General features: G+C 36.4%; 1 protein-coding gene across 1 annotated transcript in view; it reads left to right on the top strand.

The window, feature by feature from the left end:
- The window catches only part of DTNBP1 (dystrobrevin binding protein 1), a 75,384-nt gene that overhangs the window by 11,621 nt on the left and 35,818 nt on the right, over positions 1-27,945 (top strand). The window contains exons 6-7 of the mRNA XM_062569929.1: positions 6,773-6,905; positions 25,182-25,204. Coding sequence (XP_062425913.1) covers positions 6,773-6,905; positions 25,182-25,204 — 156 coding nt within the window. The remainder of the gene's footprint in view (positions 1-6,772; positions 6,906-25,181; positions 25,205-27,945) is intronic.

Below are 27,945 nucleotides of genomic sequence, written 5' to 3'. Positions count from 1 at the left end.
ATATATTTAAATACTGATTTGAATATCATCATGCTTAAAGTGATGCAGTCCAGAAGTAGACCAAAGATAAAAAATAAAATAAAACCTAATGGAATCGTCTTTATAGTTCCCAACAGCAAATGTTATAAAACCTAATAAATTGAGGTTACCCTGCCATTTATAATATTACAGTTTTATGAACCAGAATTAATCTCATCCTAGCTTTCCAGTTAGTTTAAAGAGGCTCAGTGTCCTTTGAATATTTTTGATTTTGTGCGAGCAAAGGGATTTAAGGGAGCATTAAACAATCTACTTCAGGAAGTTAATGAATTTTTAAGTCTATTGATGAGGTTATGAGATTTGAACTAAATCTTTTAGCCTCACCTTATGTGCCAGATTTCAGGTAATTCACCTAGAGACTTTAGTTGTTCCTCCTAGCTGTTATAGTTTGGGGGCCTGTTTTTTGATAAATTTTATAGAGAGGGGTTTAAAGCCTTCTTATTCGAAGACAAAATACTTAAATTTGATATAAATTATACTTTTAAACTTCTGCAATTCTGCAAGTGATTTACCAGAAATTAGTTATGATACTCCACTCACTATTTTTATTTTTTATTGCTCTGAACTGTTTGCTTTTCCTAAATGTAAACTTAATTGTCTTTCAGAAAAGTGAGTAAATACTGTAAGTGTAAATTTTGTGTACAATGAGTGAAGCATTCTATAAAAGAGTGTGGATGTAGAATTGAACTGTCATGTCCTGGGTTGTGCACACAAGGTATAATTTTGCTCATCTTCGTTGTTTCAGAAAGGTAATAGTTCTGTGTTGTGACATGAGATACATTAATGCTTTCATTTCAAAAGTAGGTATAGAACTCTGGCTGCTTCTGGTAAAAGAAATCTCATAATATGAAAATAAGCCTTTTCAGTGGCCTACTAAGATTGATATGGGTCATCTACAGATTCTTAGCTTTTTACTCTGTGTAACAAGAACCTTCACTAACACTAAACAGATAAAGTCCTGTAACTTCAGTAATCACATACCAGACATCCCTTATTTCCAAGTAAGAAGTCTATATTCCTCTCAGAAATTTATTGTATTATACAACATTTTGAAGACGTCTTAAAAAGCCTTCAAGAAAAAAAATTACACTAGTGTCAGTGAAAGGAACAGTTAATGCCTTTCAGATTTCAGCATTTGAATGATCATTTAAGCCTGTTTTTATTAGAGATGTTGTAGAGGATATCTCCTTGCCAATGTTTGATGTACAGATCATAAAATAAAATATGACTGGAGTCATATTTTCTAAACCTGTCTAAACCTGGAGCATTTTGTTCAAATGTTTTGTTTTGATTTCAGCAGTCAACAGAAAAAAACTTGATCCAAATGCAATTTTAGCATTTTTAACAAATATTTAATGTAAACATTAATTTGATACAGCATTCAGAAAGGCTGGTCATGAATGTAGGTGATAGGCTCAAAGTAGGGTGAAAATATCTGGACTGATGAGACTGGGAAGAATGTAAGCCCAGGTATAAACACAGAGGTTAGGCAGTGGCTTCTTAATCTTTAAAAAAATAATTATTTCAGAAGTATGGGATGTGTGAATTTGTTAGGAAATCAGAAACTTTTAGCACTGCCTAGGGAGGTATGTTTGTTCGTATCTTGAGCAGAAGGCCTTGCTTTATTTTCAAGTCGATTGACTAACAAAGTGGTCATTTCAGAGCTTTGCAAAATTAAATCAAATATATTCAGAAAAGCACAAGAATTTCGCATTAAAAAAAATAGAGGAATCTGTAATACCTTTATTTCACAAGTGGGATTAAAGGCTTCTTAATGGCTTCTTTAGCCATTAAGGAAAGGTACTAAAACTAGAGAACTACCAGGTCACAATGATTATAATTGATTTCTCATTAAATCTGAAACCTTGGTTTTGCTTACCTTTGAAGTACTTTGAGAACTTATTCTCTTATCCCTTATTTGGGGTTCTTGTTTTGAATTTAAATAGTATATATCGTAAGGGAATATTATTATTTTTTAATTTCTTGATTTAAAAAAAGTCAGTGATTTTTTTCAGCTTGAATAAATGCATTATACTTCCAGCAACATTTTGTATTCTGAAATTTTGGAATTTGCTTTTAGTTCCTTGCATCAGCTTGTACATGGTTTCTAAAACACTTTTAGGAGGGACAGGTGTAGTGAATGACAGCCCATAGATTGTGTCTTCAGGGAAGACAAGTGTGTTTGAGGAATAGAATTCATCAGTTTACTGTCATCTCTATTTTTCAATTTTGCTTATGTTAGGATTTAGATATTTCCAGATATCAGTCAATTAAGATCAGATTTAAGACTCCAAAAATACAGTAATCAAGATTTCTCATAAGATTGACATTTGAATTTGTAGTTCTGACTTGCACCTGGTCACTTAAATAACTCTATCTTTTTTTTTACCAGCACCTGCAGTTGATGACTCTCTAAAGGGAGCTTAATGAATGTTTTGTGGTGCGGAAATCTAGAAAGTAGATTCCCTAGAAGTTTGAAGCATCAACTTTATTTTGAAATACTGTTTTGTGGTTTCTTTTTGATTTTAAGATTATTCTTAAAGGTATGAGAACTGTACACACTTTTAGTGTAAATGAATAACTATTTGTGTTTGGAAAGATGTTTAAAGAAAATCATGTTTGCTTATTATTTGTATCAGTTTTTCTAAATTCAGTTGTTTAAAAACTACTGATACTTTTCTTTCTTTCTTGAGTTTTATTGATTGAGATAAAAGAACGTTTATCTTCTACTGAGAAAAATTAGTGAAAGTATGGGGAAAGTAAGTAAAAGCAGGCAATGTAAATAACACAGTGTAATGCTACTCCTGTTCAACAGGAAAGCTTTTTTCTTAGGCTCCAAGACAGGAGTTTTCAGCAGAGAGAGTTGTGTAAAGTGTGTGTACATACATACATACACGCATATATGTCTATGTAAAAGCCATACAGTTTGGAGTTTTTCTAAACTGAAGAGAACTGTGGCTGGAATACAGGAGAAGGAAAAAATCCTAGTATGGCAGCTGCCGTGTAGTTTCAGCAAAGAAGCTACTATAGCTTAATATAAGTGATGTGATACAATGTCTGTGCCTAAAATATTTGCTTTAAAAGAACAAACTGAAGCAGTGGTAGAACTATAATTCTGTAAAGAGTTTTAAGTGTTGTAGTTGAATGGAGCCCTTCTTGTGTACATGTGTCTTTCATGTCTGATTTTTAAGCTTAGTAGTTTGTGCCTGTCTGACCTAGAGGTAGAGAGATTTTTTTGATGTAGTTGTTTTCATTTACTTTGTTTTCTACCTTTTTGCCTTTTGGTCAGAAAAAGAATGAACTTAGTAAAAACACCTTCCATAGTGCTTGGTGGCATCCATCTTCTAGTAACTGGGACAGTGCAGGAAAGCTACCTTTAAAATTATTGCAAGAAAATTTAATTTGAAAATTCAGTATTTTCTGATGTACAGGTGTGATTTGGGTTTTGTAACATTTTTTTTTCTTTTACTACTGCAGGACTACAGAAAACATAAGTTTCACTAAAAGAAATGATGCATGGTAAACTTAACTAGTTAAAATTTAGAAATAAAGTATTTTAAGATATAAAGAATTTATTTGTGATATTTGGGCTATAGATAAATACTTCAGTACCTGAATAGCTGGTAAACTGAGAAGACGTAACATATCTTATGGAAGATAATTAAATCTAATGTCATCCAATCAACATGAAAATAATTTTTAAAAATTGAAAATAAAAAGGTAAATTTGTAATAGTGTTGTTGTAGCTGTGATCGTATAAGAAATAATTATACTATTTACCAGCCAAAGTAATATAATTGGAAAAATGGAATTGAAAGTACAAGTTTCTTTTTTTGGCTAAATATATTATTTCTACCTAGTGTGGCATTTCACTATATACAAAAAAATTTAATCTACAGGTACAATGGATTTTTCCTGTCTCTTTTAAAACTTAGAAAAGAGTTTCTTTCTTTTTTATGGCAATGATATTTTGGAGTACAATGTGGTGGTCATTCCCTAAGCATGTAGTTCTGAGCTTTCTGGCAGTAACAGCTGCCTGTCAAAAGGCAGATATGAATCCTTTGAGCAAATGCTCTACATACAGAGGACCTCAGTACCTACAGTGTTTTGATTTCTGATATTTCATAACTGTGCTGGTTCTAAATAAGCTAAAGGCCTTTTATTCTTGTCTGTCTAAATTACACCCCCATATAAAAAGAAGACAGGGGGCATGCAATTCTGTAGAATGTTACCTGGTTTTCTGGGGCAGATTCCTTCTAAGTGCCACTGTAAACTGGCAATGAAGACTTTCAAAAATGTAAAATTTAGGTAAATACATTTTTTAAAGTATGAGCTTATTTATCTGTAGATATAGAAATTGCTGATCGAAGTATTATGGCTTAAGTTTCAACTTCATTAAATAAGTAGTTTTCTCCCGATTTTTTTCTTTTGAATGCACTGCATACATTCTCGTTTGAGTTGGAGAGGAACTTTAATTCACAACCATAGCTGTTGCTGTGTGGTAAGATAATCTTCAACTTTGTTTTGTGAAAAGCAATTAAGTTTTGTTTCATTTCAGGAAGCAAATTCTGAATTCTTCAGTGTTGCAGCAAAGCAAGATTGTTGTCTTCTGGAGAGTGTTTATTCCAGTTCTTCAGAAGCATACATACTGTTTTCTGCAGTTCCCACTAGAGGCTGCTCAAATGCTAGTACTAGGGCTCTGTTGGACTCTGGAATTCACTCTTTCTCTTTTTATTTGTCCATTCTTTGTTGTTGTTGGGGTTTTTTAAACATAATTTCGGTAGTGACCACTGCAATTTTTTTTTGAGTGGGCATAACAGTAATTAGTAGGTCCTTTACTAAATTATCTTGTATCCTGCTGTGTCTGTGCATTTTGCAAATTAGTTGAGTGAGCAATCATTCTGAAAAGCAAGTTAGTGTAATACACAGACATGTGAATTTTATTGCACTCAGGAAAGTCCATTCCTTGCACCCTAACTGTAGTCATGATATTACCCTTTATGTACACCTAGATTTTATGAAAAAGATAGTTGAGTATTTGGTAGGCAATTCATATTCCTCTTCATAATCTGTAGACCTAAAAACAATTTTTTTCCTCAAACTTTTTTCCACATCAATTGTAACAGCTTTATTATGAAATCATGTTCACATGATGTGTATACAGATAAATAATTTACAGAAAATTTTGCTGTATGAGACTCTTCATTTCCCTTTTTGACTGTTGTGGATATACTACTTTACTGTCTTGTTAGAGGCAAAAAAAACCCTTATGAAGTAGTTGGAGCTGAACATACATAATATGGATGCTAGGGAGTTTGTTTACAGAGTCTTAACTTCTGCTGTTCTAGGGAGACGATTAGAATAGCAATTTCTAATTTGGTTATGACTAAAAAAAATGATTTTTTCTATACTGCTAGATAGGCCCCAAATAGGATAACCAGACCAGAATTGGAGATCTGACAGTGATGCCTTCACGTGCTTGTTCTTTCCTTTCTTTGAGCATCCAAAAAAGGAAAATGTGAACTTAAAATCACTTTTTCTACCTTGAACTTACTAATTATTGTCTGGCTTCAGAAAGATTGCTACTCTTTCTGTTGCAGGCAAAGGTGAGACCTTTGCCAAAAATCAGAGTTGCTCTGCGTTGTTTGCCACCCCATTCCAACTTTTTGTGTAGTTCTTTGTATCAACAATCAGTTTATGCACTGTGACAAGTTAGTATAACTGTCTCTGAACTGCAAACTTGCTTCAGTTCTCTGGTTTCCACTTCCATTGTAAACATCTCATTTTTTCTTCCTCTTGCAATTTGCCTTCCCTTTTGGACAGAAGAGGTCCTGACATGTTCAAATGGTGAATAACTGTTCTGAATTCCCCTGGGTCCACCCTAGAATGACAAGCTGGTTAGAGTTTTGGAAAATTAGTTTTTCCACTTTGGGATCCTGAAGAGGTACATTGAGTTGATCATTAATCACTTGTAGTGATGATGATCCTTTCATACAAGATTCACATAGGATGATTCAGGTAGGAAGGGACCACCAGAGGGTGAGCTATGAGATCTGACCATGTTATTCAGAGGTTTTTATAGGCAAGAACTCTAAGTTGAGACTTTGAACAGTTATAGTTAAAAGACCAGGATCAAGAGGTTTTGTATGTTTTATTGTGCATATGTGTGCATGTAGATATCTAAAACTAGAGATGAGAGGTTTGTCTGTTGCTAAAGGGTCTGCCTCTAAAATCATTTTTCAAAGTCTATTTCTTTTAAATTGTCATGAGGTGAAGTAGGTTGAAATTCTTCCAGAATGCCTTATTAAAGCTCCATTTGAAAAATTAAAGATTATTACTAGCCTTGGTCAGCAGAGTGTCCCTTCCTCAGGTTGGTACTAGACAGCAAGGGGTAACTGACAGTGTGCCTGAGAGGCCAAGTTAAATTATATATTCTGGATGCTTCTGTTCCCCATACATAGACCACAAGCCTGTGAGACCAAGATACAAGGGTAAACATAGTGGTTCGGCACCTTACTGCAAAGGGAACCTCAGCTAGACCTTACTTAGGTAGCTCTGCTGTCAGCCTCCTCTGTGTGTTATGGATTGAGGTTTATCTATCTTTCTGATCTATTTATGTATGTATAATATAATTACTACCATGCTAATTATTTACCTCTTATGTCCTGTTTCTGGTGGGGTAAGTTGTCCATCTGTAGAAACAGTTTGATATTCATATAAATATTTCTTATAGCCCAGCTAGAGGCAGACTTTGAGGAAATGGAGAACCATCTATTGTGTCTTGAGGACCTATGTGAACAGTGTGAGTTGGAGAGATACAAGCACATGCAAACATTACAGTTGGAAAACTACAAGAAAACAAAAAGGTAAATAAAACAATTGATATGAATATAAATTAGCATAAAATATAAGCTTTTTGTGGATTTTTCCTTATAGAATACTATCCCTTTTGTTTTAATCTTTTAAAGAAACTGTAATCTTTGTCAGGAAGTTGCAGATTTATGATAGATTCATTACTGAGTATTAGTCTTGGAAGTAGACAAAGAGTATGTTTTTGGAAAATTATCACTATATTGTTGTTAAGATAAAGTTATGTTTATTATTTTCTACAAACAGTTGAAGTAAGGGCTGTTGCTAATAAGCACTCATAAACTGTTCTTGTTTTAATCCCTTGTCCTATTTATTTAATTTTCCTTTTTTTTTCCCTGTACATTTATCATGTTAAGTTAGGAACTATTCTTCCTCTGTCATCTTTTCGGTCTATCTTATCTATGAGTGTCTTTCACTCCATAAGGTAGCTGCTACTCTTCAGTCATTCTTTTACTCTCAAAGGCAGGACACTACTGCTACGTTGAATCACTTCAATAAGTGTAGCAGTATGTGTGAAAAGTCCATCACAGAACTCCCAACTCTCCTACTTTGTGTTTACATAGAAAATAAAGTAGCAACAGACAAATGTTAAGAACCTGTAAAATTGTTAGTTTTCTTATTTTAGTTACTGGCAGTACTAAAAAAAAACTTGAATGAAGGAGATAGGAAAAAAGCAGTATTGTTTCCATGATACAAATGAGAGAAGTAAAACTGAAGCAATTTGAAAAATTCTCCAGTACACCTGTGTTAGGAAGTGGTGGATAGATGCCAACACTGTCAGGCCTGGAATAGGCACTGACATAGGGATATCAGATTTCTTCATACATCTATCAGGTGCTCTCCTGTTAGCCAGGGAAAACACCTATCTGTCTTCCCAGTTCTCCTGATTGTAGAAGCAGGTTTTACTCATGTGGTATGGTCCAGGTTTGGTTTATTTTCCTGCTTAGGCTATGGGTGATCCAAGGGCAGGGCTGCCTGACAGGTTCCCCAGACAGCAGTGGTCATGATTTGAATATCTTATCTCCTTTCCTGTTCCTGGGCATCCTTTTCAGAACTTTTGTGCTTCTGCTATTTTATCCCAGTCTCTTCCCAAATAAATAATCTAGCTGTATTTATTTTTTCCTCATTAGTCCTGGTTTTGTAATGTCTGCACTCAAATTTGGTATTTTTGATACCATCATCTAGGGAATCTTGGCCTTTTATGGTATTACAGATATGATTATGGAGATACTGCTGGCATTGCCGGTTCTGCCTCTCAGAAGGTCCTTAGTGTTCCCTTTCAACTGTCTATGAAGTTTGGCCTTTTCTCATACAACTTCCCCTTTAAAAACCTGTGAAATCTCTCATGGTGCTATCTGTAACTTTTGTCAGCTTCTTAAAATGCTACAATCCAAAAATTTCTCGTGTCATGTCTTATCATTTTTCCACATCCTGTTCTGTTACCTTAACCTTATACCTGGGCCTAGTCAATGGCCTCTCCTGAAACCTGGACTTCTCTTTTTTTTGAGTCAGCACCATACCGTTTCTCCCTCCTAAGAAGAAGCAATAGTAGTCAGTAAGGCAGGCTGAGTATTCACTCATTCTGACTTATTTAAATGATTAAATATTTATTAGTATTATCTTCAAGATTTTAAATAAGTGTTAATTTTCTATCTAAATTTAAAATGATTATAAAGGACCAGATTTACTCCCAATAAAATATAGTAATCTTTCTGAAGTTTTCTGAGAAATTTTTCTTCTCTTTCTCGCTCTCTCTTTTCACCCTCAACTTCTGCTTTCAACATTAAAATAAAATGTTAAACTGTTGCTTACTCATCATCTAATCAGTTTTTATAAATAGAATGCTAAGCAAACTACTTAACATAATCGTAAAATGATTACAGTTGGTCAGATCAAGACAAAACAGGAAAATTGCAGGTAATTTCTAATTTCTGGATGATCATCACCACAGTACTTATTTAGGAAAGAAATTAACAGCTAGAAGGATACTTGCCAGTGTGGATACTTGAAGAGTGAACAGCCAGTTAACTTAATGTGAGTGTGAACTGTTATACGTACGTTTGGAACTCATATTCTGTTTTCTTCTCTTCAGTCCTTGGTGTCATTTGCTGTGATGCCAGGTACTGAAGGAATCAAGTAGGAGTTCAGGAATCTATGTTCTCTCTTTAATACAAAATTGTTTTCAGAGAATGACTGGTTTTGTCTAAAAGGTATTTTCTTTGTAACGACAATATAGGGATAAAAAATAGGATGCATAGAAAAATACAACTCTAGGAACTATAATTACTGTAAGGATGTAAAAAAAATAATTTTATGGTAAAGTTACTACAGATTCTTAGAGTAGAAGCTCACATATTTAAGTCTTTTGAACAATCTTGCTACATGAAAGATTTAGAAGAGAGTGCTTTAGGTCACCATTAAACCTTTGAAATGCAGCTTGTGGTAGCTATGGGAACTGACTTTCAGAAATAGGTCTCCTTATTAAATAGAGCAACTTTATTTCAGTTCAAACAGATCAATTCACCTTTTGTCATTGTGTTGAGTACTAACTTAAAAGTATATTGATCAACCCAAGATGCTTTACACAATATATTTTAAAGCCTGGTGTATGGAGGGTTATTTTTACTGTGTTTGCATCTTTGGATTTGGATTTTTGATTCTCTCTCTCTCTTTCTTTCTTTCTTTTTTTTTTTTTTAATCCATAGATCAGGGTACCAATATTGTTATGTGAAGTCTAGATTTCACTTTTGTTTTCTCTGATTAGTCTCACTGCAACTGTTCGCATGCATGTTAGCATTAACCTGTTCTGTTTTATTTCCTGTCCTTTTCTCAAGCACAGTTCTTCCCTTCCATTAATCCTCCTAGTGAGATTGTACTGCTTTCAATTCCAGAAACGTTTTTGTCTGCCTCCAGTCTTCTCTGGCACTTCTTGCAGTCCCAAGGCTTTGCCCTATGTCATTTAGGAAGCGTTGTCAGAAGTTCACTTCTGTGCTAATTATGTGCAATGAATTGCAGCTTTATGGCGTAAAACAAATGATTCTGTCCTGAAGCTATACTTGCTCTGAAGCTCTTAGTAACATTTGAATCCAATTCAGAAAGATTGCTGTTTTTTGAAAAATAGCAGCTCCTGGTTATTTTGTCAAAAGGAGTTGTCAAACAGTTGCATTTAAGAGGAACACATTCCACCTAGCGAAGAGTCTGTCACTGGAATTAAGTGAACAGATTTTACTATGTGTCATTTTCAAACGTAATTGTCTAAATTTTAAATTTTTAGAATTCCTTGTTTAAGAATCCTTTCTGATTTTGAGTTCTTGTCTGCTTTGAGAACAGACCTGGAATAAGAAAAATGAAGGAAGATTTCTAAAGTCCCGGATCTCTTGTTGTTAGGTTATGTTTCAACAGATAAATAGTAATATTGCGAACCTCAGTGGGAATAATTTTTTCCTACCTGGTGATATTTAAAGAAATACTTTATCTAAAGACAAAATAAGTTCTTTAAATGTAAGTCTGTTCCTAATTTTTCTTACCAAGTAACTTGTAATTCTGTGCTTTGGTAAGTAGCTCACTGATTCGGGAGTTTGACAGACAGTAGCAATTCTCATTAGATGTACTTCTATGCTGATGAAATACTGTTTTATGCCAATGGAAAAGAAGAATGTTTGGTTCACTTTTCCATTCAGAAGGGTATAAAGTTTACAGCAATTGCATTTTATAGATTAGAAATGTATACGTGTATGTGTGAGAAAACGTCTTACTCAGTTATCAGTGTTAAATTTATTTCTTGTGTATGTTCTTGTATTGTTTTATCCCTCTCTTTAGCTGCTTTGGGTGCCTAAGAGGTAGTAAGGAATGTTGTAATTGCTAGAATGGTTTATGTTAGGCCCGAGTAACATAAACTTGCAAAACTTAATCACAAAAAAATTCTGTAGTCAATTCAAACTAGTTTTTTTTTTTTTCAGAAGAGTTCCTTCTGACTCTGGGCAATTAACGTGCACATAAAAATACCTTGTACTGCTATTTTTATGCTGTGTGCTGCTCTCAAAAATTGTCTTTGCTTCCTGCAGTATCACTTAAAAATAGCTGCTACTTTTTTTTCTGATCTTGTTTAACTTAGTTATTGACTAAGGTGAGAAGAGAAATTGGAATGGGCAATATTCTTCTCTACAAAACTGTGTTGCCAAAAAGAAGGCACCTCTGTCCGTCAACTTTGTTTAAATCCTATAACCTTCCCCAAGTAGCAAGCTAAAAGTGGTACTCTGTCTTCAGTGATGACTCCCTCCTATCTGGCAGTGATAAATTTAAATAGTAGCTTTATAACACCTCCCAGTTTTATATGTTAATTGGTCAAATTAAATTCTTGGTAATTCTTGATGTTGCAAATAAGCACATCTTTTCCCTTCAAACATTAAATTTACTGTGAAGTATTTCTTAGATTCTAGGTACATGTTTCATTGTTTTCATCAAAATGCCATCAAAGTAATATTTCAAGTCTGCTGATGATACCAAGCTGGGAGGAGCGGCTGATACACCTGAGGGCTGTGCTGCCATTCAGAGAGACCTGGACAGGCTGGAGAGCTGGGCAGAGAGGAACCTAATGAGGTTCAACAAGGGCAAGTGCAGGGTCCTGCACCTAGGGAGAAATAACCCCAGGCACCAGTAAAAGCTGGGGGCTGACCTTCTGGAGAGCAGCTCTGCAGAGAAGGACGTGGGAGTGCTGGTGGATGACAGGTTGACCATGAGCGAGCAATGTGCCCTTGTGGCCAAGAAGGTCAACGGTGTCCTGGGGTGCATTGGGAAGAGTGTTTCCAGCAGATGGAGGGAGGTGATCCTGCCCCTCTGCTCAGCCCTGGGGAGGCCTCATCTCGAGTGCTGTGTCCAGTTCTGGGCTCCCCAGTATAAGAGAGACATGGGGCTACTGGAGAGAGTCCAGCGTAGGGCTACAAAGATGATCAGAGGGCTGGAGCACCTGCCCTACGAGGAACGGCTGCGAGAGCTGGGTCTGTTTAGCCTGGGGAAGAGAAGACTGAGGGGGGATCTTATCAATGTGTGTAAGTACCTGAAGGGAGGGTGTCAAGGGGATGGGGACAAACTCTTTTCAGTTGTCCCATGTGACAGGACAAGAGGCAATGGGCAGAAATTGAAGCACAGGAAGTTCCGCCTGACTGTGAGGGGGAATTTCTTCCCTGTGAGAGTGATGGAGCACTGGGCCAGGTTGCCCAGAGAGGTTGTGGAGTCTCCTTCTCTGGAGATCTTCAAGGCCCACCTGGAAGCAACCCTGTCTAACATGCTCTAGGTGACCGTGTTTGAGCAGGGAGGTTGGACTAGATGATCTCCAGAGGTCCCTTCCAACCTTACTGATTCTATGATTCTTCTTGATCAGTCTTCTGAAACTGAATGAAACACTAGTATAGTGTTTCAGCTCTTACAATGCTGTGTACCTGAGTCCAGAACTAACAGTTTGATGGGGGTGGGTGCAGAAACTATATTATTTTCAGGACTGCTTTCATGGTAGACATGCAATGAATGACTGGATATGAGTTTTCATTAGGTGTTAATTGTCCGACTATAACTTGCTATGCCCAAAACAAAGAGTTCACATTGCAGAGATCTTACACATGCTTGTGTTTGACAAGTCTGCATACGCAAGTCCCTTCAGGGTGATAGCTAGCTGGAATTAGTTTTATTGCCCTCGCTGTTTGAGGATATCAGTTACTGCAGTCCATGGGGATGTGAGATGAGAAATTCCTGTTGATTCTGAAAAAATGGGTTTGTACAAGCATCGAAAATTTCCTTTGATGATTGTTATTAAAAATACCCTTTTGCATGTCAGGGCTCTGAACTTTTATTCTGTCTGCAACAGCACTCTTGAGTGCATATTTTGCATGCATCAAATGCAATGCAGCAGGCTGCTTTATAATTAGTGAATTTTGTTCACATAAGTGCTCCAGATATCTGAAAATATTATGCAAGATTGCTGAATGCATAGCAGATCATAAGATTTCAGGCTGTTCACCACCTGTTTGCGTTATTTGCAAAGTGAGAATGTGCAAATTTATTTTTATTGCTTATAGTGACTTAATTTTGCTTTTCTACATGGAGATCTTTGCTTGAAGCAGAGGGGCAAAAATTACATGTTGTAAAGAGATCTGTCACGCACCTTTTTGCTATAGTTTCTCTGACTTTTTTGAATAGGCAACAAAAATATTTTTTCATTGTTGGCTTTTGTGACCTGGAATTAAGGAGTGAATGTTGGTGTTGGATCTGCTGCACCTTCTAGCACCTTTTGTTGATGTTTTCTAAAAAATGCTGAATGTTGAATGTTACGTCAATCCTACATAATTTTTCTCTACCTTAATGTAGTGCTAATTACTAGGCTTAGTCTGCAAATCCTGTCAGTCTATTAGTACCAGCCATTCTTTGTTCATAATTATTTTACCAGTAATAAATACAGATGGTTTAGGACTGGCTTAATTATTGTTTCATATTTTCTCTTCCCCTCAAAATTACCTTATGTATTGCAGTATTTAATTCTTTGTGGCTTGTGGTAGGAGGGCAGGGCTTAGCTGTTTGTCATTGTCCTGCTGAAATCCATTCTCTGCTTTTGAGCAAGCTTGTCTCCTAATAAATTCTGTCTCTTTTGGGTATGAACTATTTTCCTGAGATCTTTGTAATTCCTTTTCATTTGCATCTGAAAACAATTTGTGTGAAACTTTTTTTGAAAAGTTTTTAAATATATTTATTTGTACTCTGAGAGAATCTTTACATTCCTTTGTTGCAGGAATGTATTGAGGATGCATGAAGTGGGTAAAAGCTATAACATCTGCCACAGTTGCACTTTTGCAGTGTAGAATGCAACATGCAGCGTTTTGGGTAGAGAGGGTCACAGGCTTATTTACTACTTTGTTCATTTATGGCACTTACTTAGTATGTTACTTTGGAATAAAGTTCTGCCAGTTTTAAAACATTGTAGGGTTTTGCTTTATTTTGTTTTCCATGAACTGCTTCTATGGAAATTGGTGGCTAATTTGAAAGCAAAACAGTAAGAACTGACTCTTCTGCGAAACCTTACATTTGAAGAAATAAGCTTTTAGAGAAAACTAAGAACTTATTTCAAATTCCATTTGGAATGCTTTCCTGTGCTGAATGATTTGTACCAATATCTTATAAGTGAATAAAGTACTTGATTGCTTTTAATTATTTCAGTGATTTCATAGCTACCATTTTCCTGTTTTTAATGAATTTGCTCTATTTTTTTTCTCTTCTTTGAATGATAGCCCCTGAAAGGTGACCCTCATAGTTCTTCATCGAGAAAAAAGTATGTTTCCTTTTTGAATCCTCCAGAGAGAAATGCTTTTCATGTACCCTGAAACTGATGTTTGGTTATATTAGAGTAACATTTTTTTCCAGTAATATCTCTTAGCTTGATTACCAAGTTAATATTTGCTTTTTTTGTTAGGAAAAACAAATTTTGTTTTGATCCGTTGCATCTTCTGTAATGAGGTTGAAGTTTTGCTAGAAGATACAACGTAAAGACTTAAGTTACTTCTCTAGCTCCATTTTGAATACAGAAGGAAAAGATTCCATGTTGCAAAATCGTATTGGATAAAATTTCACAATTTGTGAAATGTGAAAAGTGAAGAGTCCTGACACGTCTTCAGTGCTTCTTCAGAGATGAGACACATAGAAAACCTTGCCTTTTGCTTAATCCTGATAGTATTCTAGTAGTATGTTTTTATTAGCTTTTGTTGCTTAAGTCTATTCAGTCTCAAAAGTATTTCCGAAGTGATTTGAAAAATATGTGCAAGCAATTGGAAAGGAGGAAAAAAAAAATTTTTTGTTATGAGTACTAATCTTAAGTACCCAGGAGGAGTACTTAAATTATTTCTGTGCACCATAGAACTTGCACAAGTTTTATGTTCTTGGTTTTTTGGCTTTTATTTCTGACAATATCCAGAGCAAAGGCCCTCTCACTGTTTTTTTAGCTAACTAAAGCTTGAATCGGCATTGCGTCATTGAACTAAAGCTTTAAATCATTTTGATAACTGAACGGTATCAAACACAATGGCTAAAATGCAATATCTCTAAGGTTTTGTTTTGGGTCTTGTTAGGTGACAGACATATAAAATGCAATTTCCAATAATTTCCAAATTAAAGCTTCTTTAAATGCTCGTTTTTGTTTATAAACACTATTTACAACACAACATTTATAAACATACTTCTTCATAAAATCTCTTAAATATACTCTTTACCATCTATATGCTGTCTTGACATTATAATTTGTTTTCACACGAATCCAGTGTTTGAATTTATTGATTGTGTTTGTTACTCTGAGTTAGTGTTACGTAGTCATTCCTGACATTTGTTTGTGACCTTGTTTCTTTTTTTATTAGCCTATTCCTTCCTTGAAGATAAAACATGGGAGTCTATTCTGCCTGCTGGCATCATTGTAAAGAACTTGGTGTTTCTGTGCTGCCTACATATTTAACTAAATTCCCTAGTATTTTGTTACACTTGGAAAATTGATCTTAGTCTTGTAGCCCTTTGTAAGATACACTAGAACCTGAGAATGTTGTCTTACTTATATTGAGTAAAATAAATTTTCATTGATTTAAGTAACTTCAAGCAGGATAGGTTTGATAACACTGGATATCTATTTTTTTAATCTACGTTCTTATTTGACTAGATATTTTTCAGTGTTACTATGAGTTCAGATTATACAGGCGATATTTTGAGTTTACTGGTGATGTTTATTATTTTAAGATGATCAGAGAATAGTTTGACTTCTTTGAAAGTCATTGTTTAAAGAAATATAAAATAAATTTGTAATGAAATGAGCAGCCAGGGGATCACTGATAATTCTTTATCATCTTACAGGTGAAAGATAAGATGACCTACTTTCAGAAGAGTTGACAAAGCTCTCAGTTGTTTGCGTTTATAAAGTGCTACATCTCTAAGAATTTTGTATATGGATACCTTCTTAAAATGATGTGTGCATGCTCTGTAAACTCACAGCAGGATGTGCAGTTTTGCAGTTACATTCTATTTCTCACCTTTTTTGCACTGAATTTATAAAACTATTAGATGATAAGCAAGCTCTTAAGCAGAACTCAGTGTTTTTCACATCTTGTCTTTTCTCTCTGTTTCAGTCCTGTCAAATAACAAAGAAAGAAACAAAAAATGTTTAGAAAAATCTTCCACTGCAGGCATATTTTAAGTTCTGGTAACACTGAATTAGGTGGTTGCTGCAGAACTGTGTCTTGAGTTCTAGTGTTGGAAGATTTACTTTTCTTTAATAATAATTAAAAAAAAAGGTGCTGATCTGTGGGGTTGTAAAGAAAAAAAAAGTGAATGAATTGTGAAATAATAGAAACATCTTTGAGTTTGTAAGCAGCCCGAAATTTGAAGTGTGATTTCAAGTACATGAATTGCCCTGTTTTCATGAGCTATTTTAATTTCCGAAACATAAAAGAGACAAGAGAAGACAGTGCAGACATTTCTGTGCCAGGTGCTTTAGCAGAAACATCCAGTTAAGGTAATTATAAACCTAGCTGTCATCTACTGGCTGCCATATTTTGTTGCTTCATAGTGCTTTTTTGGTATGCAAAAAATGTTGGGAGTATAGAAAACCAGGAATATATATTCCATGCTAGTTTGAATACTTAAAGTGACTGTTTGGATTTGGCTCCAGGTAAGATTTCCCCTTCTAGTGCAAAATGGAGTTTTCTTGAAGAAAGAGTATTTTGTTGAGGCTACCCATATGTTTTATTGTTTTCCTTAACAAAAGCATAAAAGATGGGACAACTTTTGTTGTTTGCTCTCAGTTCTCTATCATGGTTTACTTCTGTAGAGAATATGTTCACTAATCAGCAAGCTTAGTTTCTATATTCTTTCTATAACTGGCTACTGATTAGTATTGGTAAGTCCTGTACTAGGGCTTGTCCACCACTCTCAGGCTCTACCCTCCATTGATGCAGAAACCTGTGAGAGCGGACCTTGAAGCTGCCTGCAATGCTGTTGGGCCAGACATGCATAATGCTAATGTCCTTTAATGCTGTTGTGCCAGATTCATGTAGGCAGTGTGGATGACTTCAGCACATTGTGCAGAGCCACGCTGTGGTGTGTTATGTAATTTGTAAATCTTTCTGGATCATCTAGATGGTCAGAAGAATAAATATCTCATTATATGCCATGATCTCATTGCAGTCACGGAGACATGGTGGGATAGCTCACATGACTAGAAAGCTGCCATGGATGGCTATGTACTTTTTAGGAAAGACAGGCCAGGAAGGCGAGGTGGTGGAGTTGCTCTTTACGTGATTAGAGCAGCTGGAATGCATTGAGCTCTGCCTGGGGGGTGGGGAGGGGAGGAGGCAGTTGAGAGTTGAGCTTATGGATAAAGATCAAAGGTCAGGCTGATATTGGGGACACTGCTGGGGGCGTCTACTAGAGGCCACCTGACCAGGAAGAGAAAGTTGATGAGGCCTTCTACGGACAGCTGGAGGTAGCCTCAGGATCATAGGCCCTGGTTCTCATGGGGGACTTCAACCACCCTGACATCTGCTGGAAGGAGTGCACAGCAAGGCACGAACAGTCCAGGAGGCTCCTGCAATGCATTGATATCTTCTTGTCACAAATGGTGGAGGAGCCTACGAGGAAGGGTGTCCTGCTGGACCTTGTCCTTACCAACACAGAGGGTTAGAGATGTGAACGTTGGGGGCAGCCTTGGCTGCAGTGACCATGAGATGGTGGAGTTCAGGATCCTGCAGGAAAGAAGTAAGGCAACAAGCAGGATTGCAACCCTGGACTTCAGGAGAGCAGACTTTGGGCTCTTCAGAGACCTACTTGGTGGAGTCTCATGGGTTAAGGCCCTAGAAGGAAGGGGGGGTCCAGGAGAGCTGGCTAATATTCAAAAATCACTTCCTCCAGGCTCAGGAGCAGTGCATCCCTATGAGTAAGAAGTCCAGCAAAAGGGTCAGGAGACCTGCATGGGTGAGCAAGGAGCTCTTGGCCAAATTCAGGCAGAAGAAGAAAATACACAGAATGTGGAAGAGGGGACAGGCTACTTGAGAGAATTATAGGAATGCAGTCAGAGTAAGTAGAGATGCTGCAAGGAAGGCTAAGGCCCAGTTGGAGTTGAGTCTTGCAAGGGGTGTTAAGCACAACAGGAAGGGCTTCTTCAAATACATCAGCAACAAGAAGAGGACTAGGGAAAATGTGGGCCCGCTACTGAACAGCGTGGGGGCCCTGGTGACAAGGGATACAGAGAAGGCAGAATTACTGAATGCCTTCTTTGCTTCAGTCTTCACTGCTAAGGACAGCCCTCAAGAATCCTGGAGCCTGGAGACTAGAGAGAAAGTCTGGAGAAAGGAAGACTTTCCTTTAGTTGAGGGGGATAGGATTAGAGACCTTCTGGGCAGCCAAGACATCCACAAATCCATGGGCCCAGATGGGATGCACCCACGGGTACTGAGGGACCTGGCGGATGTTGTTGCCAAGCCACTCTCCATCATCTCTGAAAAGTCCTGGAGAACTGAAGAGGTGCCTGAGGACTGGAAGAAAGCCAATGTCACTCCAGTCTTCAAGAAGGGCAAGAAGGAGGACCCAGGCAACTCTAGGCCGGTCAGCCTCACCTCCATCCCTGGAAAGGTGATGGAAGAGCACATTCTGGATGTCATCTCCAGATAAATGGAGGAAAAGAAGGTGATCAGGAGTAGCCAGCATGGATTCACCAAGGGGAAATCCTGCTTAACCAATCTGATAGCCTTCTATGGTGGAATGACTGTCTGGGTAGACGAGGGGAGAGCCATGGACGTTGTGTACCTTGACTTCAGCAAGGCTTTTGACACTGTCTCCCATAACATCCTCCTAGAGAAGGTCAGGAAGTGTGGGTTAGATGAGGGGACAGTGAGGTGGATTGAGAACTGGCTGAAAGGCAGAGCTCAGAGGGTTGTCATCAGTGGCGTGGAGTCCAGTTGGAGGCCTGTGGCTAGTGGCGTCTCCCAGGGCTCAGTCCTGGGTCCCATCCTGTTCAACTTCTTCATCAGTGACCTGGATGAGGGGATGGAGTGCCTCCTCAGCAAGTTTGCTGATGATACCAAGCTGGGAGGAGCGGCTGATACACCTGAGGGCCGTGCTGCCATTCAGAGAGACCTGGACAGGCTGGAGAGCTGGGCAGAGAGGAACCTAATGAGGTTCAACAAGGGCAAGTGCAGGGTCCTGCACCTAGGGAGAAATAACACCAGGCACCAGTAAAAGCTGGGGGCTGACCTTCTGGAGAGCAGCTCTGCAGAGAAGGACGTGGGAGTGCTGGTGGATGACAGGTTGACCATGAGCAAGCAATGTGCCCTTGTGGCCAAGAAGGTCAACGGTGTCCTGGGGTGCATTGGGAAGAGTGTTTCCAGCAGATGGAGGGAGGTGATCCTGCCCCTCTACTCAGCCCTGGGGAGGCCTCATCTCGAGTGCTGTGTCCAGTTCTGGGCTCCCCAGTACAAGAGAGACATGGGGCTACTGGAGAGAGTCCAGCGTAGGGCTACAAAGATGATCAGAGGGCTGGAGCACCTGCCCTACGAGGAACGGCTGCGAGAGCTGGGTCTGTTTAGCCTGGGGAAGAGAAGACTGAGGGGGGATCTTATCAATGTGTGTAAGTACCTGAAGGGAGGGTGTCAAGGGGATGGGGACAAACTCTTTTCAGTTGTCCCATGTGACAGGACAAGAGGCAATGGGCAGAAATTGAAGCACAGGAAGTTCCGCCTGACTGTGAGGGGGAATTTCTTCCCTGTGAGAGTGATGGAGCACTGGGCCAGGTTGCCCAGAGAGGTTGTGGAGTCTCCTTCTCTGGAGATCTTCAAGGCCCGCCTGGAAGCAACCCTGTCTAACATGCTCTAGGTGATCGTGTTTGAGCAGGGAGGTTGGACTAGATGATCTCCAGAGGTCCCTTCCAACCTTACTGATTCTGTGATTCTAATATCAAAGGAGTGATGTGATACCTATATATTACATGTTTTTGAAGACTTACGGGACTTTAAGCGGTGTCTGTATCTTTTCAAGAAGTTCTAGTTTTCAAGACTGGAAGCTTTCTGTAAGCACCTTATATTCAGTCTTTACTTCTTTCCTGCTCTTGTTTTTCCTTCTCCTCTCATATCATTTTTTCTGGATTTATTTTTGTTTATCAGTGATATCCAAAAGAATCTCCAAATCTCTCCAGAAGAATCATCTCTTATCCCAAGTGAATAAGGCAGGACAAATTCAAAACTGCATGAAATGTCTGAGGGGAAAGGGAAGGTGTAATTGGAAATTTGTATTTGCTTTCTAACTGTTCATGTAAGTTGTGGTCATATGAGTTACTCTGTGGGACTAGATATATATTGTAGACAATTTACTTCAGCTGTGATCTCCAGAAGTATATATTGCCACCAAAAACCTTGAAACTCAACTGTTCTGTAAATGAAGAAATAGATACCACTGATGAATTGTTCACCTGAGCATTCCAGAATGACTTCTAAAATAATAATTCAAAAGGCTTATCCTCTCTCAAAAGTGTTTCAAGGCAATACACTTTTAATCTGCTTCAGAATGCGTTGTGTATCTTGCCAATAAAAATTTATATAAAAGGAATACTCCAGACTAAATTTTTGTTTTGTATATTTTATCAATGTCTGTATCTATCTTTTTCCTCTGTACTTGAGGCTCAAGCCCCACTTTTTCAATTAGATGTTTTAGATGAATTCTCAAAAAATCTCTTGTGTTAGCAAGGCTTTGATTTCATTGCCATGGTATAAAGAAAGGGGTTTATTTTGTTGTTTCCTTATATCCATCCTGTTCAGAAGGGGCCTAGCATCTGCCTAGTGTATCTTCTTATGCAGGCATTAAAATATACCTGAACATCATCTTAGTTGTGCCTTAAGATCTTGATAAATTGTTGCATATGTGTATGGCAAAAATGATTTCCAAGGATGTAACTCTGGAATAGATGAAGACTCTTGCCTCTCAGAAAAGAAAATGGACTTAATAAGTTCCGCTCTACACAGAAAAACATTACTTTTCCAGTGCTTCCATGTCTTCATGCTGTGATTACTTGCCTGTTATTTTTACCTTTTATTTTGCTTGCTCAGTGGTACTTATATTTATTTTTCACTAAGAGTGGAGATATTTATATTATTAATGCCTTCCTTTCTTCTGAAAGCCTATTGTTAGCTGTGAAAAGGTAAAGCATATTCTTATTTATGTAACTAGCCAGAGTAGTTTGCACTAACCTAAGATGTAGTAGCTAAAGTAAAAGAAGCATATAGTCAGATGCAGAATAATGGATTTGGCTGATTATAGACTACACTTAATACAGGAGTTTCTTTAGTCATAGGTAGCTGTTTAGCTGTCTACGCTGTGGGCTTCAAGAATCTTTATGTGCAATGTAGCTAGGGGCAGTGTCTGTGATTTTTTTCTTTTTAAAAGTAATGGGAAGAACTGTCTCATCTATGCACTAGTAAAGTGCATGCATTTTTTTTTTTTTTTTTTTGGACCAAAACTCTTTAAATCTGTACACCTTTCACAGTGGAAAGCTTTCACTTGCCCCACAATATTTAGACAAATGGGGGGAGAGGAAAGCTAACCTCTTCCTATAGAAAGCAGATAGATAGTAATACACTTTTAAGCTGAGGCAGTTGACAGAACTCTTCAGCTGAGATGATTCATTGTACTGTGGTTTTGTCTTCTAGTATGATGATATTAGCAAGCCATCTGTTAAAGACTGGGTTCTGTTGCTCTAGAATTTTGTGTAAACTTAGTGTAATATGCAGTCTCAAAGAATGAATAATTTAAATTAAGAGCAAAACCAAAAAAAAACAATGCATAATATCAAAGCAGGTAATTTAATATGTTAAAGTCTAAAATAATAAGAGACAGCAATCCTATCTGCTCATTCAGGCTTATTTCCAATGAAAGCATTTCTTAGTGTTTGTCTTTTCATCTCTTGAAAAGGAGGCTTTTTCAAAACTTTTTTTCAGTTTATTTCTTTCATTTTTACTTACCAAGCTAAATGCTTTTTCTGCAAATCTTTCTAGAGTGTATGTGTTCCAAATAAGTATAATTTCCTTCTTAAATTCAGTGTATTTACTTTTTCAGGTGACTTTCGGACTCCAGGTTCATAGAGCAGGAGGTATCCGTGGCTTGGGTTTTTTCTCCTGCCAATTAATAGCTGAATGAAAGTTTATTTATTTCCTTACTAGGGGGAGAAGAAATTGAATACTTTGTAATAGATCATTTTCTGTGTATCTTTCTAGAGCTCCTTAACTACACTTCTGGAAAACATATGATTTCATCTTTAGCAAGCTGTTTTTCCAGTTTCTGTACAAGTCATAATCTGCTTTACACTTCAAATTTAGTATCTAGTTTTTACCAAAGCAGATGACATACAAGATTTAGGATCAAAATTTAAAAGCTTAAAAGTTTTTATTTGGATAGCTTAATTAAAAAAAAAATCCTACATGTTGCAGATGCAGAGCATATTTAAGTGAACAAATTTTTAAGATGCATCTCTGAAATTATCTGTTATTAAAGGTGTTATGAGAGCCCACAAATGGTGATGGATGCTTCATATTGTCTATAATAAAAAGAACCATCAACCTTTGGATATAAATTGATAAGTTGTTATTTAGAAATACAGATCCTTAAACTACAGATGTTTATTTTTACTGTATTCTAATAGTGCTTTTTAAGATACTTCAAATTTCTCAGAGCAACTAGATCTTAAAGTTGTGTCAAATACTCATTTCCAATTTCTTTGGTGAATGTCAGTTATATATAGCTGCTGTAATGACAGCATCTTTAAGGGTCAATTCAAAGAATTTTTTCAGGATTTTGAAAGGGTGAATTCTGTGTTTTTAAACAAAAACAATGAATATCACTGTCAATTACTGTATTACCATCTTGTGTGTTAATCAGTTTTGTCTTTTCTTTTGGAGACAAGTGGCATAAGACCTTCTGATTTTAGTAGCAACCAATGTGGATATTTTCCTCTTTCTTTTACAAGATGTTTCCTCGGTGCAATTTTGAATCAGACCATGGAAAACATGCATTTCCTGTGATTGTTGTTTTGTCAAATAATATGCCTTTTTTCAAATACAAGGAATGCAGCTGGAGAGAGTTTTTAAAGAATGTTTAGAATACTTGAGCATAGGGAAAACATATTAGGTTATGAATCTGAAAATGATGGAAGTAGCTTTTTTCTTTAGTAAAAAGGGAGTAACTAACTCCTTAATACTTGGGAGAGGGATGGAGGGAGAAGCAGGATGAGAAATACAGATATTCACAGGAAGTGAGAACTCGTATGTTTCTCTACTGTAAATCACACTGTAGCTTATTTCCTGGTATAGCACACATTTTTTCAGAAACCTGTGTTTGAGGTTTGATGACAAAAGCGGGAAGTTCCCTGAAAACGTGGAGGTAAATGTATTCTCTCATTTCTTTCAGAATCCTTTGTGCTGTTTATAAAATAATTATTTCAAACTTGATACAGTTTTGCCCATTCTTGATTCAAGAGTATGTGCTGAGATGTATCATCTGTTAGAGAGCAGAAGGAGTTATTATAGTATTGCATATGTATCGTGAAATGATCTATATGGTAGGTGACACAAGAATTAAACATATTTTGGTCTATGCATAGTGAGTAAAAGCATTTTTCTGAAGAACTGATAGTTGGGTCAGATTTTTCCATGTGTAGTTTCAATATCTTCTTAATTGTTTTATGGCTCTATTAATTAGAAAAATGAGAATTATTAATTCTAAACCACAGTTCTATCCTGCAGTTGTTTCTCTGCAACTCAAAATAATCAATGTTTGCATTCTTACAGGAATAATATGAGTAGATGAAAATTTGAGTCACCAATTCAGAATATAGACTACTTTAAAGGCATCGGATCTTTAAAAATCATGTTCTGAAACTTGCCTGTTAGGACTGTGTAACTGGGAAAAAATTGTAACATTGTGGTTCATAGTGGTAAGGACAAACTTATTGTGAAACTAAAAGTGGTGAAGTCTATAAGAATAAAAAGGAAAGAAAGCACAGAAGAGCATTTCTCTCTCAAATGTTGATGATGTCCAGTGGGATGGAGGCTTTTAAGGGATGTGCTCTGTACTTTCCATATGTTTCTCTTAACTTGCAAAAAATATGATCTAGGTAAAAATGCACATAATTAAAATCTAGAAAATTATGGAAATTGTAATAGCCTGTGTAAGTTAACAAATAGGAATTAAAAAAAAAAAAAGAAAAATACCACTCCATCTGGCAGTGCTGCAGGGACCAAAGAAACAAAACTGTTCCATTTAAATTGTGATCTGCTTTCCAGATGCTATCTTATCTCAAGAAGATCACGATACAGTTAATACATTCTTAGAACTTTATTACTAGTAGGCTTATTATTATATAAGAGACTTAAATCTATGAACCTAGAAAGGAGAAGATTTTTATAAATGAGCATTTTGAAAGGAAAAAGCCAGTCATCTGCTTTATCTAAGCTGTTATCCTGATTCTTCTTTGGTAACTAAGTTCATTATAAATCACTACTACACAGCCATGGAAAATAGAGTATTTCTCTTCACAGTTTCTTAAAAAATGAGAAAATATTTCTCTTGCTTTTATTCCCTCTCCGTTCAAACTTGCTTCACTAGTGCATGTGGCCTTATTTGATGGAAAAAGGACACTGTTGATGTTGACTTAACCTCTTTACTTTCTGTTAGCTGAGCTTGACTTTAAAATCTCCTCCTCTGAGGAATTTCCCTATCTGTCTCTATTGCCTTTATAATGTTTTTGAAGTAAATAAGTGAAATTGTCAAATTTTTGTCCTTCTCGATTGCCAAAAGAGTTTTGAGTTGCATCCATGCAAATGAAACACTAATTATTATTCATTGTGCTACAAATCTGCAAAGCTCTCCTAAGCAACAGATATTTTTGTACCTGAAGCCCTAAGAAGTCTTAATTATTTTTGCAACAGTGTATCTAAAATTATGTGGATAGATATAAATAGATAATACTTGTATTGTTGTATATGTTTATAAATAAGTGGTAGCCTAATTTCTAAAAAGTTATTTTAGAACACTTTTCTAAAGTGCTTGCTTTAGATAAGCAATTTTACACAATTAGTAGTTTTAAAAACTGTAACACTCAAATTCTTTGATTTTTATCTTTTAATGACTCTTAAATTATATAAAACATCATCTGTAGTTGTACATGTACTATTTCTCATCATGCTTTTTTTTTGTATTCTGCTTTTCTCCAACAGGAAGGAACTTGAGACCTTCAAAGGTAAATTCTATTTTTAATTTCCTACTTGAATATTTAGAGGAGTTATAGTAATTCCTGTATTAAGTGAACCTAGTAAAAATCCATTCCGGTTCTACGTTTGATAGTGGTCATTTTATGTCAGACCAAGCAGCCTACTTTTTTGTCAGTTTACCTGTTCTTGCTACTGATTTCTTTGGAAGAGTCATAAGTGTAGGAAGAACACAGATGGTATTGTCATTTCAGCTATGTTTCAGAGATTCTTTATCTAATTTAAGTCTTTCCCTCAGTGTTCAGTTTTAGAAGTTAAAAACTTCATGTCTTCAACTAGGTACTGTCTTTTCTAACATGAATGATATTTTGATGTGTGTCACGGACTTATTTGTTAGACTTTTGTCTGGCCGTTTCTAGGATATTTTCATGGTGTTATATCACCATGTATGTTGTATCAGACAAATGTAATTTTTGAAGCTGAACTGGCTGGATATAGGTTATGACATGCATATATGTGTACATGTAGATGTCCTAATAATATGCAATGGCTAAAATGTCATGTTTTATTACTTTGTCACTGTAGTGTATAGATGGAACATACATATTGCAGTTTTCAGTGCTTCATGACTTCAGACTTTACTTACTAATGTTAATGTTTGATTAGCTCAATAATAGCTATCATCTTCTGCTTTGAATAAAGTGTGACTGTGGCTTTGTGAATAGTATTTATGTGAGGAAAGTCAAGTATATTGACTAGTGTCAATTAATTGTCTCCTGAAATTGAAAGAAGAGCTGGAAATTTCTATCAACTGCATTTCTCTTTGCCTTTTCATTTTTTTGTCCTATCTCACCCTTATATAATGCTAAAAAGGAAAATAATAAAGCTAACATTAAGAGACAAGCAAAACAGATTATGTAAAATGTCACTTCATCTGTAGCTTACCATAACTGCTCCTTTTCTGATTGATTTGACAGCTTTCAACACAGAGTAACTCAATGGAAAACCAAAGATAATGCTAAGCTTTGTAGTACTTGATGCATGTGAGAACAGTGTACCCCTAGTTTTTTGATTAGAGTTTTTAAGTGATTTTGTGAAAGTCAGGAGGAGGATTTCCAAAGTTATTTCTCTCTTTGTGTTTATTTTTCCCCACAGAGACACCAACTCTTTGTAAAAGTAGATGTCAGAAGCATGTTACAAAGACAATTAATTTAATGCAGTAGCTGTGTTTTTGCCTTGAAATTTATACCTAACTAACTAACTGGCTCTGTGATGAATATAGCTGCATATACATTTCCTATACAAGTCATGAATGCTTATCTTTGGTATTTGAACTAGTTTTCCAAAATGCAATAGTGAAGTTTAGCTGGGATAATATAAAACTGTTATGATAATATAATAACAGCCAAGGTTTTTAGTGTGCTACAAAGAGGGGAAAAATGCAAATAGATCACAAGAAGAAGGCTAAATCTTCGTTTTTGTCTTTACTGAAAAGGTCAACAGCAATCTGTGGCTGATGCAGTTCATATCAAGGGCAAATGAGTAGGATCTCATGCTATGACAAGGAAAGACCAGGTTAGAGGATGTTCTAGGTCCGGTTTTAAATCAATGGATAAAATTTCTTCTGGGATACTCCATGAATTGGTGGAAGCTATGGAATGCTGGAAAAGCACAAACAGTGTGACAGAGCTTTAAAAATGGGAATTAAATATCAGTTAGCCTAATTTCTTTTTTTTCTCTAGGCATTGAACTAATAAAAAAGCTTGCACTTGGCACAAAGGAGGGGTGTAAAAGCTAATGAGCTTTCAAGAGCAATCATGTCAAACAGGTCTAAATTATTTCTTTAAGAGGACAACACACTTCAAAATAAGTGGTAGATACTATGTTTTGACTTTGGGAACAGCTTTCACTGTCTTGTCTGGCATTCTCCCAGGAAGTCCAGATTAAACTACTAGAAAGTAAGCACATGGCTGATTAGAAAACCGTATTTGGGGAACAGCTCTTTATGGTTTTGTATGTACTAAGTTTCCCAGGTCTGATGCTAGACAAAATTTTAAATTGTTAGCGTGGGTGGTGAAATAGAGCTGCTCATTGGATTGGTTTAAGCCAGTCTTTTTCCAGCCTTCTGGAGCTTCAGCCACTTTCCGAGTACCCATGAGGGATTCATGACTACAGGGTGACAGATGTTTCAGTTCTACAGCAGCAGCCTTGCCCAGTCTAACTGGTAGCTCTTTCTTGCATACCTGTGCTTTAAGCTACTTTCAAAGCTCACTGGATTTGTGCAGAAAGCTCCTCACACTTTTGGTATGTGTTTTTTATTGATTCAGCATGATGAAATGGCTTATAAACATATAAGCCCTATAAACAGTTTAAACAGTTTATAAATAACAGTATAAAAACAGTTTATAAAAACAGTATAAACAGTTTAAAATGCCCTTATATTTATAATATTTAATGATAATATAAATTCCAGCTTTACATAACCAAGATACAGAATTATTTCTTGTTTCATTTAGATTTTCCCTATCTTTAGATATTAGAATTTATTTTAGAGGACACTTGTATAAGCATATATTTGTTTTTAGTACCTGATAGATTGTTCCTCTTCAATGAGTTTAAAAGAGTATGTATTTTCATTTTTACAAGTGAGAAACCAGAAATTACACAACAAATATATGGTGTCTTTCAGTCATGGGCTTGGGTTGGGAATATGCAAAACAATCCATCTTCTCTTGTTTTCTCTTGAAACTTGGAATCTAGGGCAGTCATGACG

Source organism: Rhea pennata, chromosome 2, assembly GCF_028389875.1.
Source record: "Rhea pennata isolate bPtePen1 chromosome 2, bPtePen1.pri, whole genome shotgun sequence".
Lineage (NCBI taxonomy): Eukaryota > Metazoa > Chordata > Aves > Rheiformes > Rheidae > Rhea > Rhea pennata.
Note: the sequence above shows the minus strand (reverse complement) of the source record. Positions and strands in the feature narration are given on the sequence as shown.